General features: G+C 49.6%; 1 protein-coding gene across 3 annotated transcripts in view; it reads right to left on the bottom strand.

Moving 5' to 3' along the window:
- Nucleotides 1-15,343, bottom strand: part of CECR2 (CECR2 histone acetyl-lysine reader) — a 96,531-nt gene that overhangs the window by 19,250 nt on the left and 61,938 nt on the right. For 2 of the 3 annotated variants that reach the window (XM_038185182.2, XM_072040044.1), the window contains 6 exons: nt 9,182-9,365; nt 8,296-8,435; nt 7,716-7,820; nt 7,000-7,049; nt 4,451-4,620; nt 3,636-3,713 (listed from right to left, as the gene is read on the bottom strand). In XM_038185182.2, the coding sequence (XP_038041110.2) occupies nt 3,636-3,713; nt 4,451-4,620; nt 7,000-7,049; nt 7,716-7,820; nt 8,296-8,435; nt 9,182-9,365 (727 nt within the window). The remainder of the gene's footprint in view (nt 1-3,635; nt 3,714-4,450; nt 4,621-6,999; nt 7,050-7,715; nt 7,821-8,295; nt 8,436-9,181; nt 9,366-15,343) is intronic. The other variant, XM_072040041.1, reaches the window with a different exon arrangement.

Genomic DNA, 15,343 nt, shown 5'->3' with positions numbered 1-15,343 from the left:
CTTCCCCTACACAATGCTGCCCTACAATCTCCCCCTGCAGCTCTCCGTGGACAAGCACCACGTTATTGTCCTGTCCTCAGCAGCAAAAATACATTAAGAGAATTACACTTCAACCACCAGCAGCTACAGAAAAGTGTCCAAGGGAGCGCTACAGGATTTTTCACGACATCAGGTCCATATCCTGCCTTTAGAGACAGACTGGACAGCAGAAGCACCTATTCTGTGCTATCTTTTTAGGTGAAAGCCATAGCATGATCTCACCACAAGGGAACTCAGCCTATGTTCTTTTCCTTCTTAGTTCTTTGCCAACTATTAGCACCTAATGCTTCCACTGCTTTCCAAAGGAAACCATTCTGCAAGTCCACACTCCTTTAGGTTAGCCAGCATCTCCTCGCATTCAGCCTGAAGTTAATTTTTCATCCCCTCATTCCATCCAATTATCCCTAGTTACTCTTTTCTAGTCCAGCATAAATTCCCCTCTCCTTCAGTCACATTCCAGTGTTTATGAGCTTCCTCAGACACTTGCACAAATCTTCTGTTTCTGTAATTAGGTTAAATATTTCCTTATAGAGCAACCCTTCCAGCTCCTTAATCATTCCAGTTGTCTTTCTCAGATATTTCCTCCAACTGATCAATATCTAAGCACCAGCATGCCCAGGACTGACGCTGGTATGTCAAGTAGAAGATAAGAACTTGCAGAATTGGGTTCTACATTTTCACTTTTTATTCTTTTTCAAATCCCTTTCCTATCTTATTTTCTACTCACGCACTACAAACAACTTCTTTTCAGGCCCGATCCTGACAGTCTTTAAACAGCTTTCCTCCCAACCTCCTTGCCTGACCTATAAATTGCAATAGAAACCAAAGAAAACCATCATTAGGAAGAGAAAGAGGTGAGCAGGAACGAGCCCTCAGAAGTCAGCAGCACACCAGAGATTTAATTGAGGATGTGACCATCAGCCTTTGGACTCTCCAGCCAGTAGATCTAAGCCAGCCTGTCATGCCACACTAATTTGAGCAAATGTTGGGGCACAGGTAAGCCCTCCCCTTCCCTTAGATTCATGCAGCATCCACCATTCATGACCTACATAAACACAACACCCAAGTCGCAGTGGTCACACCAGGACCTCTCCAAGCCTACTGGGTGCACCGAGCACCCCATATATATGGTAATGGCACAAGACAGAATCCATAGCACGTTCTGGATCAACCCTTCACAAATATCATGCTGACAAGGCAATGCGACAAACTTAGCAAAGGAGAGAACGGCAACCTGGCAAATCTAGGAACAGAAGGAAAAGAGAAAAGCAGGAACCACAGACTGCAGCAGATGCCCCTAACAACTGCATTTGCTCACTGTGGTGCTTGCAGGGCAGTGGCAATGCTGGGTGGCTTCCTCACGACACTTCAGACACAGAAACAGCCTGAATTTCAGAGGGACCTACTGCCTGCTGCTGCTGTCCCAGTTAAAACCCATTGGAGCTGAGGGTGTTCATCTCAGGGTTAAAAAATAAGCAAGCAAACACAAACAAAAGATAGATAGCAAGTTTCAAACTCCTACTAGACGTGATGGAAGCAGACACCCATTGGCATGACAAAAGCAAGAAACCAACACAAGTTAAACTTCCTTCTTAAACGAAGCAGCAGCAAAGAGAACATTTCTCCAGCTTCATTCCCACTTGCATGAAAAAAGCCAACAACAAGCAAACCAACTCTCGCTTCTGTGACCACCACCTCCTTCCCTCCGCCAGAGAGCACTCCAGGACACAACATTGCTGCCTCCCCCCGGACCCCAAAAGGGCCAAATTTCTGCCTTTTACTTTGCTCTCAGACAGCGGGTATCAGACTTCAGGAGCAGGAGGCGCGGGCGCCCTGGCCCCTCGCCCTCCAAACCTTCCCTGCTCCGGTTTCCGCAGCACTGCCCTAATGAGGGTGCTGCTCAGGCGGCTCTTTAATGAGGAGCTAATCTGAACCACCTGTTGAGAAATCCCCCGCAGGATTAGGAGCCTACGGAGCAGTTGCATCTCGGACCGAGGCAGCATCCATCTAGCGGAGCCGGGAGGCAGGGGTCACCCCTGCACAGGAGGCAGTTTTCTCCCCAAGGCTTGCCTGCTGCCCACCCCTCGCTCAGCCAACAAGCCATCAGATGCCTGGCACCGTCGCTGGCTCCCCTGCGTGCTGCATCCCGCTGGGCAGGCAGCACACCCGCCCAGAGATTCCCCATCCTCGTGCTGGCTGAGTCCCCGCTCCCCACTGCGGCAGGAGCCAGGAGGGCCCCCCGCTCACTGGAAAACGTTTCACTGGCCCACAGGCAGCAATTAACAGCCCTCTGCCGCCGCAGACCTGGAGCACCTGCGGTACTGATTAGCATCGTTCAGGCTCCATGTGTTTCCCACTCCCCTCCTCCTCTGGGATTTCTGCTGCCTGCGAACAAACACGTGGCCCTGCGCTTCCTGGACGGTGGGCTCTGCAGAGGGCAGCGCTGGCCCCCAACTGACCATCGCCAGGGTCTCATTTTCCTCTCCGCAGGCTTTTATCTGCAGCACGATGAGAGGCTCTTCCTTCCTCCATGTATTTTAAGCCATCGTGTTTATTGCGGGGAACGGTACTTTCTCCTTTGTTTTGCAGGAACCCCTGGCTCACGTGGGATATTCCCTGCAGCTCCATTTCCCAGGGTTTGACAGCATTCTGGGACAAAACAACAGGTAACTATGTTTTCATTACGTCTGCAGTGAGGGATCATGCCACGGCCTGATAGAACCAAGCCACTTTTTTCCTCTAGAGCTAATCCTGTGTTGCCTGACCACTTTCTTTGGGTAGCAGTTGCCAGTTGAAAGAACCCCATCTCCACTGCACCGTGCCCCTGGCTGTGCCAATGTGACTGTTGGGGGCTGTGTGGTGAACTGGATCGGAAAGCTGATCTATGTTAAAAATAACCAACCAAAGAAAAGGGTTATATTTAACTCCAGCCATTTTTCTGGGTCTGGTTCACTGCACAGACCCGCAAGCAGCAGCGCTTTTACACCGACAGGGTAGAGAGAAGATGAGGGTGAGGAGGCACAGAGGGGCCATTTTAGCAGACAATATTGTAGTTTGATGAGCATTTCTTTAAGAAAATGCCTAAATTGTGACTTCCATTTCCATCTGACCCCCTCCTAGCCCAGCTCTGTACTCCATCAAGTCATTCTTCTCTCTCCCCGCACTATCTACACCCTCATGTGTTTGCAGCCTCACGTTTTCCCCTTGGCTGAATTTCTGTCATTTCCCTTTGTAAGCCAGTTCTTCTAGCCCTCTCATCCTTCTTCAACTTTTTCTTTGAACTGCCTCGAATGTGCCAGCACTTTCATTGAAGTGGAATTCCCCAGGCTGAGTACAGATTTCCATATGCAGCTGCACCAGCGTCTGCGGCAAGGCCGCTTACCTCTGCGATCCAGAGGGCAGCACCTCCCTGCTCGCCATAGAAACCCCGAGTGTCAGCCTGCGTTTGACGGGCATTACCACCCATCTCCCTTTCAGCACAAGCACTTTCAAACGACTCCTTCCCACTGAATAGCGATGCTGCGGTTTATTTTTTCCCCCAGGAGGCATCTGCTCTCGCCTCCCTCTGTCGTCCTCCCCCTCGCACCCCCCCTCACCTCCTGCTTGATTGGTTTGATGGGCTGATGGTCAGACATCCACCTGGGAGAAAACTCTGGCCGCTGCAGACGCTTCTCCTGAAACAGGGTTGAGAATTGAGGGAAGGAAAAAGAGAGTGGAGGAAATTAGGGCACATCGGTGATACTGGCAGGAGAAACTCTGGGGGCTAGAAGTGACCATGAAATCCCTATTAGCGTTACATGGGCAGCAAACAAACACACTGAACTCAGTCCAAGAATATCACGCTGACTGCAGAGCCCATTTTGCAAAGCCATCCAGACGAAGGATCCTGTTCCTGCTGTCCCACCTGAAAACGTTCCTTTGATGGGCAGCACCCTTTGGAGTGTAAGGGCTCTGCCATACCATCTCAAGCAGACTTAGCTGGGACAGCTAAAGCAGCAGCAACTGCCCCTTCAGCAGAGCCAGCTGAGAAACTGCAGTAAAAGGAAAATCAGAGGCAGCTTGCAGAGAAAAGCCAGGCAGTAAATCGCAGAAGTTCAGAAGCAGACAGAGTTTCCCTGCTAGCAGAAAAGGGACGCACAACATGGCTGAAGACAGGAACCCCTTCAGCCATCCTACCCATGCTACCGTGCAATCACTGACCAGATCTCTAGCCTTACCACTCCATGGGGAGAATCTTTCTCCCCATGCGTGAGCTAGACACAGACAGCCCCTGCATCCAGGGCATGTGCAGGCCGGAGAGGGGAGCAGGACGGGGTGACAGCTGCTGGGATTTTGCTCTCCTTCAATCAGCAAACGTCCATGCTCTTGGAAGCAGTCGAACAGAGGTAAACAGGATGTCATGTCTCCTCACCTTCTGTGCAATCATGTTGCAGATCTCCGGCAGGAAGTCTTCACTCAAGAGTTTGTAGAGCTGCCGCTCTCTAAGGGAAGTCCTCTCTCTGAAGCTCTCTGTGACCTGCCTCCACTCCTCTTCCGTCTGACACAGCAGCCACCATGTCCCACGGCCTGGCCCTTGGGACCCTTCAACAACATGAAAGGATGTTATCTCCACAGCAGTTATGACTAAACTTTTCTTTATCCCTTCTCTTCTCCTGCCCTCAGGGCTTGGGAAGAGGAAAAGATACTGCCCATGGTCACTGTTATGGGAAACATGCTCTAGGAGGGGAAGTCAGTATGCCTAAAAACTACTCTCAAGCTACTACAAGTGTGGTTACTTCCCCTAGTGACACTGACAGTGATGCCAAGACAGAGGAATTGCAAAGGTGAAGAAGTAAAGGTGGTGTGACATCCCTGCAGTAACCATCCACTCCAGTTATGATGTACGAGAGGAAAGGATTTAATTTGTTTCTTGTAATGGAGGCTGTCAGCCAGAGCAGGACATAGGGCAATGCAAATGCCTGATTTAGTCTGGCAGCAGAATAAAAACAATGAAAATTAATGTTATTTGAAAAAAGCCATTTTTTTTAGTACTGCAAACCTTTGCTGTGGTGAATAAAACCTTCCATTCTACCCAAATGAAACATTTTGTTTGCAGGCACTTGAAAGAACTGAAGAGGAAGTGAAGGATGGGGTTCATCGGGCTGCCAGATGCTGGGGAAGTTGCAAAAGTTCACATCCCATCCCCTGCTTGATCCAGAGCTGGATCTGAAGCAGATCTCCCACCACTCTGAAGCATGTCCTAACTACCAAGACATTCAGGGCTGTTCCGCTTTGCGTGAAACATTTGAATACTAATGGTGAAGGAAAGGCTCTCTCGCATGGTGGTTGGAACACCCACCTGGAAAGCGGGAATGCGGTTCCTGCTGCACAAATGTTTACACAGAGCGGAGAAGCCTCATCAGTTGCAACTTGCATGCTTTTGCCCCAGGATGCTCTCTAAGCAGAGAGCTCGTGGCTCACTTTTGGAGAGGGGAAGATGTTGGCTCAAACCCTTTTGGGTTGAGAGGTTCTCAGCTGCCTCAAGAAAAATCAGGCCAACCACTGTCTACTGGAAAAAAAAAAAAAGGAATGGCCACATCCCCACCACCTGCAAATAACATGCAGCTTCTCACCGCATTTTCAAGCAAATTAACAATGAAAAATAAAAACAAGCAAAAAAAAAACAACAGAGCCCCTCTCTCTCTGAACATGACCCCAGGCCCTCTGTGGATTTGAGCTGCCAGTGGCTCCTGCACACAAGCTATCAGGTTGCCCCAGGAAGGACGGAGAGCTGCAGCCTCCCTCCGGCCACCTGCCCTTGGTCAGGAACCTCAGTGCCATGGTAGCAGCAGGTCACAGGCCAGCAGACAGCTTAACCTGCCATCAGTTGCAGCTCGTGTTAACATACCAGGAACTGGAGAGGGCAAAGCAGCAACCGTGTGCTGTAGCTTCTGTCGCCCTGGCTCTGTGATGCTCTCTCCTTTGGCCGAAGGAGGCAGCGGATGGCTAGGGGCTGTGACACCTCAAGCTACTGCAGCAGGGAGCTCACCTGCACGCTGCCCTGAAGCCTGCCCCCTCTTTTTCCCTTCCCCTGCCAGCTGCCTGTGGCTGACTGGCTTCAAAAGCAGCCAGGACTAATGCACTGCTTTGTGCCACCAGAAGATTACTCCCCAGCTGAAGCGGCACAATTTGCTAGAAAACAATGATCTGATAAAACCCAGCGTCTCACGCGCGGAGCTGCAGCTCTGCCTCCCAACTCCAGAGCAGCAGCCAGGAAATCTGAGCACAAAGGCAGAAGGGAACGAGGCATGGGAAAGACAATGCCACAGTTGCCTTTTATTGTGGAGGAACGGGCAGGCTGAGCCCGTGAGTTATGTGGAAGCCAAGGGATTCACATGTATGACAAATGAGCCCTGGCCCCCTCGGACTCTGTTGCACATTATGTTGCCAACTCTCTTTCCCTGCTTGCCTCATTAACCCTTAGGTGGGTATCCCCAGGTTGTCATTGACACAGCACCAAGCACAGCCACCAGCTGGAGGGAGAGGTGAGGAGAAGCAGAAAGGTCCTTCCCTATCTTGGCATCACTGACCCAGCTCTCTTCCCAGCCAGTGAATGCAGCGTGAAAGAAAAAGTGTGCCTGCTACAAACAGGGGCTTGTGTTCAACTCCCCCTCAGAGAAGTGAGGGCCATTCACAACCCATTTCTATCAACTTTAGGGAGTAGGTGGGCCCCTAAGGCCTCGCGTAACCCAATATGTTGCGTTTGTTCATCCCAAACTAATCCAGGATAAGATAGGAAGCAGGCAGGTGCCCAGGCTCCCAGCTGCAGGGCAGCCTGTAACACTAACCCCTCCTTCCAGACTCAGCTGGACCACTGACAGACGGACTCTCCCTCTCCTGAGAGGCAACTCCCTGAGCTTTGATAATTTAGGAGTTGTGTTAGCTGATCACATCAACCCTGACCCCACAAAATCTCTTTACCATTTCTTATCTGAGTCTCACGGATTAGCATGTTCTCTTCTGCCTTCTCCCTACCAAAAAGAAAGAGAAGTGACACAATAAATACATTACTTCACATCAGTGAAAACAAGACACTTTTGAGAAGAACGGGGATACAGCAATCACTGCACACAAAAAACATGCAAAACACCCCATTCCTTCTATAATGTGTGTGTATGTGCATGTATATACACACACATACTTGTCATATACACAAACACACATACTTGTCATAGCTTCACGAAATGTTAAGGAGTGAAGAATGCAGGCTAGAATTTGGCAGAGGCAGTATTTCAATTCTCACGGGAAGTATCCCAAAATCTATACTGACTCAAGTGGCCAAGATTTTGGCTTCAAGCGCTGCAGAGTGAAAGCACTCTTTTATCAGGAGCGTATCCCCTAGCACTGCACAGAGGAGCTGCATCAGAAGTGAGGCAGTTGGAAGAGTGATACCCAGTGTTTCACCGAGCTTGGCATCCCTCTCAGTCAGAATTTTCTTTGGAGAGTGATCAAAGCACCCACCAAGCCCGAGCCTGCTTCACTTCACAGATGCATTGAAATTATGGCTGCATGATATATACATACTTACTGGGGGAACCCCTGAAGCACATTATATTATTAATTGCGAGAAATATCAGAGAGACTTCCCTCTGGGAACACACGCATCCGATGTCTCTTGCGGAACAACCTTTCCATACCTCAGCAAATTTTCCTCCAGTAGTTTTTTCCGCTTTGGGGGTCGCCCTCGTCTCTTGCCTGTTTTCCCAGGAACGTTTGGGGTGTTCGCCTGCCCCCCACACCCCCTGCGAAACAGCAAAACCACCATGAAATATCTGCTGAGCACGGGAACCGCGGCTGGCAGGGAGGGAGAAGGGCAGGGAAATGGGAACAGCTGCTAGGAACCAAACCGAAGGGAGGGATTACATCAGAAAGGGGAGGGAGGGAGGGGAGAAGACGAGGGCTTCCCCCTTGCTGGGAGCCTGCTCTGGGAGCCGCCGGCGCGGTGCGGGGCAGACAGGGAGGAATGCGGTGGGGCAGGCAGCATCGCTCGGCAGCAGGCTCTCCTGGTGCCACAAAGGCTGCAGGCTGGCTCCGGCACAATGCGCCGCGCGGGGCAGCTCGCAGTCTGCTTGGCAACTTCGCTCTCGCCCCGCACGGCCGAGGCCCCCTGTTCCCAGCCGCCCCCCCCCCGGGACAACAGCAGTCAAGCGGAGTCCCCTCCGCCCCCCTCCTGCCATGCCCCTGGCTTGGGCACGGGGGCATTTGAGGGGCTGTTACCTGTCTGGAGCCAGCTCTCCATTGGTTTTCGCCTGCACGGGGTCCTCCTTGTACATCCGCGTGCCGTAGAAGTACCAGTACAGGGCACCGCTGCTGTCCTCGCCCAGCGGCTCCACGCGGAGGCTGTCGGCGTCCAAGCCCTGTGCCCACGGGGAGCCCCCCGCCAGACGGTGACAAGTTGAAAAGCGGCCACATTGTCACACAAAACACGATGACACCCCCTCCGCAAACACCTCCCTCCCCTCCCACCATGCCACAACAGCAGTACAGCTGCTCCTCCGGGCCGATCTGGGAAAATGTTACTCCAGGGGGAAGGCGACGTTCGCTCCCCGTCCAAGGAGGGATTGAGATTGGCATCTCTAATTTGAATGGCCTCCCTCGTTTTAACATTTCATCTCTGGTGCTCCTGACAGCGAAGGTCTAATTAGCGCTGGCGACAGTCACGCACAGCCCTGAGAAGCTCCCTCCCCCTCCCCACCACCCTTCCCCCAGCCCCCAGTGCTCTTCAGCCCCATCCTTTCATCTCACACCATCCCTCAGCAGCACAGCCCCAGCTCGCCCAGCCCTGCCATCGCAGTTGGAGCATCTCCAAAATTCAGTCTTCTCAGGAAGAGTAGCCAACAAAGCCAATTTACTTTTGTGTTACAAACACATCCCTGTAGAACAAGAGCCCTGGGAGCAGTCCTGCCTGTTTGCCTTAGTTCACCTGCAAGGTAAGGGTTGGGGATCGAGATGGGGAACCGCTGCCCTACAGCACCACCAAGTACCTGGCCTAAAAATTCACCTACTAGCAGCATCCTCTCCCTTCTCAAAGAGATTCCCTAATCTGGCCCAGCTCCTACAGCCCCACCTTTTCCTCCTTCCCTGCTCCAGCTGCCCAACACACCTTGAGGAGGTCGAAGACATCATCTGCATCGAGCCGGTAGTCGCAGAGGCGGTGCAGGATCTCGACGCGGGTGCGCAGGGGCAGCTCCTGGAAGGTGGACTCCCGCAGCGGGTTGGGTTTCCCTTCCTCCAGCTCCCAGCGGTAGTTGATGATGTCCTCCAGGTAGCTGTGAAACGTCTGGGATCTGACCAAGGAAACAAATGCATGCTTGTTGAAGTTTGCCCGGAGCAACTCGAACACAGGCAACACAGAGACAGGCAGCCCTTGAAGGAGAAGCGTGCCCTGCGATGGTTACAGCTAACTGCAGCTCTGTAACTCAGGTTTTCAGGACAGAGATCTAGTTGCAACACCATGGCATTTCACATTATACACAGCTTAGCTTGCAGGACTCGATGACTGTTATTTCTTTCCAAGCTGAAGGAACAAGCTAAACATGATCCCACTCCATCCCCTTTCCATCCCTGCGGGCACTGCCCTGTGCTAGCACCAACACTGACCCTTCGCTAAACCAGGACACAACAAAGCACATGAGTCTGATCCCCTTCTGCCTCTCTCCATCTCATGGAGATACCCTCATCTTCACCTTTCCATTTGCTCCTCACATCTGCCATTGCTAAGCCCTGCTCCTCTCTCCCCCTCTTCAGTACTTTTCTACGTGCTGGTTCAGTGGTTTGAAACTTTGTGTAGCTGAGCTTCTCTACCACCACCACTTCCTCCTCCCTGCTCCATCACCATATGCTTCCCACACTCCTGTGGTGGCCCCTGTTCCCTTCTCCCTCGGTCCCAAAGGTGTTGACACTTTCTGCCCATTCCTCCACCAGTGGCTCTGGCAAGACAACTGCACAGTTAGTGCACTTGGCTTGGGCCCTGCTACACAACAAGGCTTGCTTCCAACACGGGTGGACCTCCTGAGCATGGTTCAGCCCAGAGGAAGACCTCTCTCAAGTCTCCCAGGTTATCAAATCGAACATTTGAGCTCTTCAGCACTACCACTAAAATGGTCTCTCTCATTTGCCAGCTGGGCCACATTAAATCCTCTTTTCTTTGCCAGCAGTTCACCACATAACCCAAAGAAACACATATTTCTTACTCTCATCATCTGACATATATCAAATTGCTGGTGGAGCTTAAGGCTAAAAGAGCTCCTGCCTGTATTTTATGGAGAGCTTATTCTGACTGCTGAAAGTTTCAGGGGAGGGTATGAAAAAGGCCTGGGGATATGCATCCCTAAACATAAAATGTGTCCCTAAACATAAAATTTTATACCAAGATCTGTCCGTATGACTTTGACACCTGAGACTTTCCAGTCTCTTTTCCCCTGCTAGCACTGTGCCCTGAGCACAGAGGAGGGGACCCCCCCACACCCCAGCCATTCCTGCACACACGGGAAGTCCATATGCCGGCAAGAACACCACTGGGTACACATTCCCACCAGCTCTCAAAAAGGCAGCTCAACTTGATAGGTTTTTGGCACAAACTGATTACTCTATATGATTAATGGAACCGTGCCAGCACTACAGAATTGCATTTGCCTGAGAAATTGCTAACTACTACAAAAGCTATTATTTTTAAACAAAGAGAGAGGGGAGCACGATCCAACTGGAAGAAGATCGTCAAAGTCAATATGAAGTTAGCTATTAGACGGGGGGTTCATACGTTTGGTAAAGAGTGGACTTCCTTTACAAGGACCACGACTGGACAGCGAGACTGCAAGAATGAGGGAACAGATGCCACATGATTCCTCAAGCCACGTCCACCTGGCAGCGCTTCCCTTCCTCCTCAGATGGAGAGGAGTCGATGTTACCACCCCGCAGATTGCTCCCCACCAACCTGCTTCTTTCTGACGTCAAATGGAAGCTCACCTCCCAGAGCTAACTCCTCTCACCGGATAAGTTGTATCACTCCCTGGTTGTATTTAACAACAGATGCTCAAACGTACCTGGATCTAGTGCCTCTTGCAGCCTGGAGTTTGTTCTTTTCTGCATGACACGAGCAGACTGTTGGCATTTCCAAGTGTCATCGTTTTGCCCCACTAATGCCAGCAATCAAACACAATTTGAAACAATTCACAATATTCAGTCAACACAATAAAGAGGACTGCTCTGTGAAATGATTTCTGTGCTATCTCAAGTAATAATTTTAGGGAAAAAACTACCGAAACCATACTTTTTCGAAGTAAATATTCAATGCACAACACATCTACCTTAAGTCGCTGTGCATTTCCACAGTGACTTCCTCGTTATAGCTCAAGACCTAATCCAACTTCCAATGACTTCAACGTGGCAAAAAGTGTGATACCAGATTCTCTGTATAATCTTTTTCTCTTTGGGAGTGCTACTTGATCAGAGAGAGCTGAAATACACGATATTTACTGAAGCCATCCTATACATATAAACATGCATATGTAAAGACACATTCAACTCAAGGTTTCAGAACAGACACAGTGACCAGAATATCCTTTCCTGAAACATGTCCAACACCCGTATTCAGATGCTTAGCCCACTGTGGAAAAGGGATGTAAGTTCTCTAACAGCATCTGAGTTCCAGCACCCTGAGCTCATTTTACCAGATCCGATACAGAGTCCGTGTATTTCCAGTAAAACAGGCTGCAAAAACAGTTTTCCTAGGATCCTGCAAAACTAGTGGTGACATGGGATGCCAGGAAGAAGCAACAAAGGGAATGGGGCTTTGACCTGTTAGCCTTCTAAGTCTTTTTCCACAAAAAACAGGGGAAAGGTATGCATCAGACAAATACTCTTACCATTGGCATGAGTTCACTGATCTTGCTCTACCATTTCAACTACCCTCAAAGAAAACTGATCCAGGAAGCCCCTCAATTCCAGAAGATCATCTGAAATCTTTGCCTATGTAACTCTCATTTCCCCCGGGGACAGGCTCTGTTGACTTAACCAATTTGGTTTGAGTTTGACTTTCACATAAGTGGCTAACACTAGAAATTTCCGCCATCCACCCAGTGTCCGATACATTACAAGCTCTGTTCTCAAGAGTGCTTTGAGTTCCTACCCCCATCAATTTTCAAAGACGGCTACTGTGCATTTGTCGCTTTGAATAAGGATAGAAATGAGAACCAGAGATGGGAACCAGATGTCTCAAGGCATTCCCAATCACTCTCAATCTTACCCAATTTATATTTTCACTCTTCATGGGGGCTGGCTTCTTTTCCCCAGACAAATGCAGGGTGCTCGTCTTCAACCTCTCTGCCACACCTACGGTTAGTCTCACTTGGCTGGTCTCTATTAAATTTCCCTTTGAAAAGGGTTTCTGAAACAGACCCCCTGGTTTGGAGGAGAAAATCTACAGGAAGCATAGCAATCTGTGAGAACTCTGCCCTTGGGGTTCTTCCCCATACAAAGCAGAAATGCTTGCAACTAATTGTTCAGCATTAGCCATAAAATCTAAAACCAAGAACCAGACAGACAGGGTCCTGGAGTGGAATGACGTGGACACAGGCTGTCAAATACTCTTTTTTCAAGCTCTCAAATAAGACAGTGACACACCTGCATATTTGGCAAGTCTCACAGAGTCTCTGCTGCAGTTGAGAACCTCTAAAACCCTTTTGATAGGCAACAAGAAGGCAGGGAGGAGATCGCTGAGATGAGAGAGAGGTATCTCTTCTCCCAACGTTCTCAGCATCGGAGACTTTTAACAAAATTCAACCATAAAAAGCAACGTTAAGTGAGCAATATTTGTTCCTTTCTCTTCAAATCACATGGAGAAATAGGTTGGTGCATGCACACATTCTGTCTCAGGACACATATCCGAAGGAAAATGAACTCTCCCTTGAAGTAAATTGGAGTTCTTAGAAACTATTTGAGAGACCATGGCCCACAATGACTGTCACTGTTTCCCACCCTTCTCTGTCCCCCTGCCACACAGCAATAACAATCTGCCACACAGCTCATTAGCAAAGGAAAACTATTAGAGAAATCACCTACAAGAGGTCAGAAGAGTTACTTCAGAACACTCTGCGACCGAAATTTCTTCCTTCCCCCCGAGAGATATTCTCCCCATCCCAACTTCATTAGCCTCTCTCTGCACCTTCAATGTTTCAGAAAACAAGGCAAGGTTAACCTCACTCGTCACTGCATCCCCTACTTTGCAGTTGCGACCCAACATTATCCAAAAAACAATTTGGATAACTGCAGTGAGAAGTGGTGGGATGGTAAATATGTATCTGTGCAATACATCCTGAGTGGATGCAGCTGATTTCTCGCATGAACCCGACTTAATTGTCATCCCTGACTGTGAAACCACTGGGCTGCTGTCATGGGTCCCTACCTTTTTTGCAATGGTTTTCAAGGGGCTCAGGCTGAATTGCACCTTTAGTTTAAAGTTTTTATCATACGTGGTGGACCTCTACACATATAAAAGGAAATCTGGGACACAGGGAAAGACATGACCTAGCACATCAGTGTCAAAGGGGAGGAATAACTGCAGGCAACCCACAAGGGTACCGGCGAGGCTGCAGCTCAAGTTCCCTGTGATCTTTAGCAGCAGCTGCAAAAAAATCAGGGCATAAAGACGGCAGGAGCAAGGCTAAGGAGGGGCTCCTCCCCAACATGGGTATCAGCGTCCAGAACAGTCGGAGAAATTATACACCCCCCGAGAGCCCAGCGCCGCAGCCCGACCATCTGCCGACCGGCTGCCTCCCCGAAGAGGGAGGTTTCTCCGCGCTCCGGGGAAGGGGAGCTGGGGACTCCTCCCCCCCGGCCATCCCAGTTCAGCAGCCTGTCTCTGTGGCTTGCCCTGCTCTCAGAGGCACCCTTCTCACTCCACAGGGTTTTGCCGTGCTGGGCCATGCTCTGAAAAGCGAGGCCAGCGCATGGAGCAAGCCCCCGACCTGGTGCTTACACGCCTCCCCAAGAGCCTCCTTTGGAGGCCGCTGAAAGAGAGTGAAAACCCCACGGGGTTGACGAGATACATCAGAAAAAATTGTTCAGAGCTTCTGGTGAGCTCTGTTGGGAGAGGACAGCTGCTCGCAGGGACTCCAGCCCCACAGATGCTCTGTAGGGCAAACACAAAGTGAAATTCCTCCTGAGTGAAGCCAGTAGGGCCACAGCTACGCACATACACGCACGCACACTTGTTTGTTTGTTGCTTTATTTTTTTTTTCAATCCTCATGCTGAAAGGAAGCAGAGTCACTTGTGCTTTTAGTTTTAAAGTCTCCGAAGTACATCAAATCTTGGCTGGGAAACTGTAAACAAAATCAAGCCAAAAAACAAAAGCAAAAACAAACACTGATTCAGTAAGAGAGTCCCCGTGTCAATCTGCACTTCCCGCAGGCAGGGTGCCACAGCCCAAGTATGGAATTACTGTCACAGCATACTTCCCTATGCGGTCTACTGCTGCCAATTTTGTTACAAGCTCCCCCCGCACCACTCCAATTAAAAAACAAAACAAAAAAAGAAAACAACAAAACAGAAGCAAACCAAAAAGAAAACCCCACAAAATCCCTGACTCTGTGAGAGCAAATATTGGATAAAAAGAAACATTAGGATAAGGAGCTGGAAACACTGGAGACAAAAATCTCTCAGTGATGCTCAGATACTGCTGGCACACACAGATAAGCCTTCCGAAAGTTCAGATGCCAAATAATTGCCTGGACCCACTAGCTGGAATATCTATCATGTTGACAGTGTTTTAAGTTTCGTTTCATTTAATTTACAAAATGCAACGGAAGAGTAAATACTGGAATGCTCTTGAGCTAAAACTGCTGGGAAAATGGCAAGCCTGACCTATGTCTTTTCCCAGACAGCGCATTGTTCTGCACTGAGATTAAAACCAAGAACCCTGACCAAGCCAGAGGAGGAGGGAGAGCAGGAACAATAACAGGCCACCTCCACCTTCTACCTAAGATATTTTCAAAGTAGTATGTGGGAGGGAAATGGAAAACAAGACTGGGAGAGCTCAACCTTTCTCTGAAAGACCATTTATTTGAACGGGAATAGAATTACTCTCGTAGTTCCCTTTACGGAGTTCACCAGTAAAAGAAAATAATAGAGGTGATACATTTATCCTATAAAAGCTTTAAAAGCTGAAAAAGGCTTGGATTCCCTCAGCCACCCAGTATAACCAATGCTTACAAGGGTTTCAGTAATAAGTGAAAGAAGACTTATTGGTATCTAATTCATGCTGCACGA

Source organism: Anas platyrhynchos, chromosome 1 (genome assembly GCF_047663525.1).
Source record: "Anas platyrhynchos isolate ZD024472 breed Pekin duck chromosome 1, IASCAAS_PekinDuck_T2T, whole genome shotgun sequence".
Taxonomy (NCBI): Eukaryota; Metazoa; Chordata; class Aves; order Anseriformes; family Anatidae; genus Anas; species Anas platyrhynchos.
Note: the sequence above shows the minus strand (reverse complement) of the source record. Positions and strands in the feature narration are given on the sequence as shown.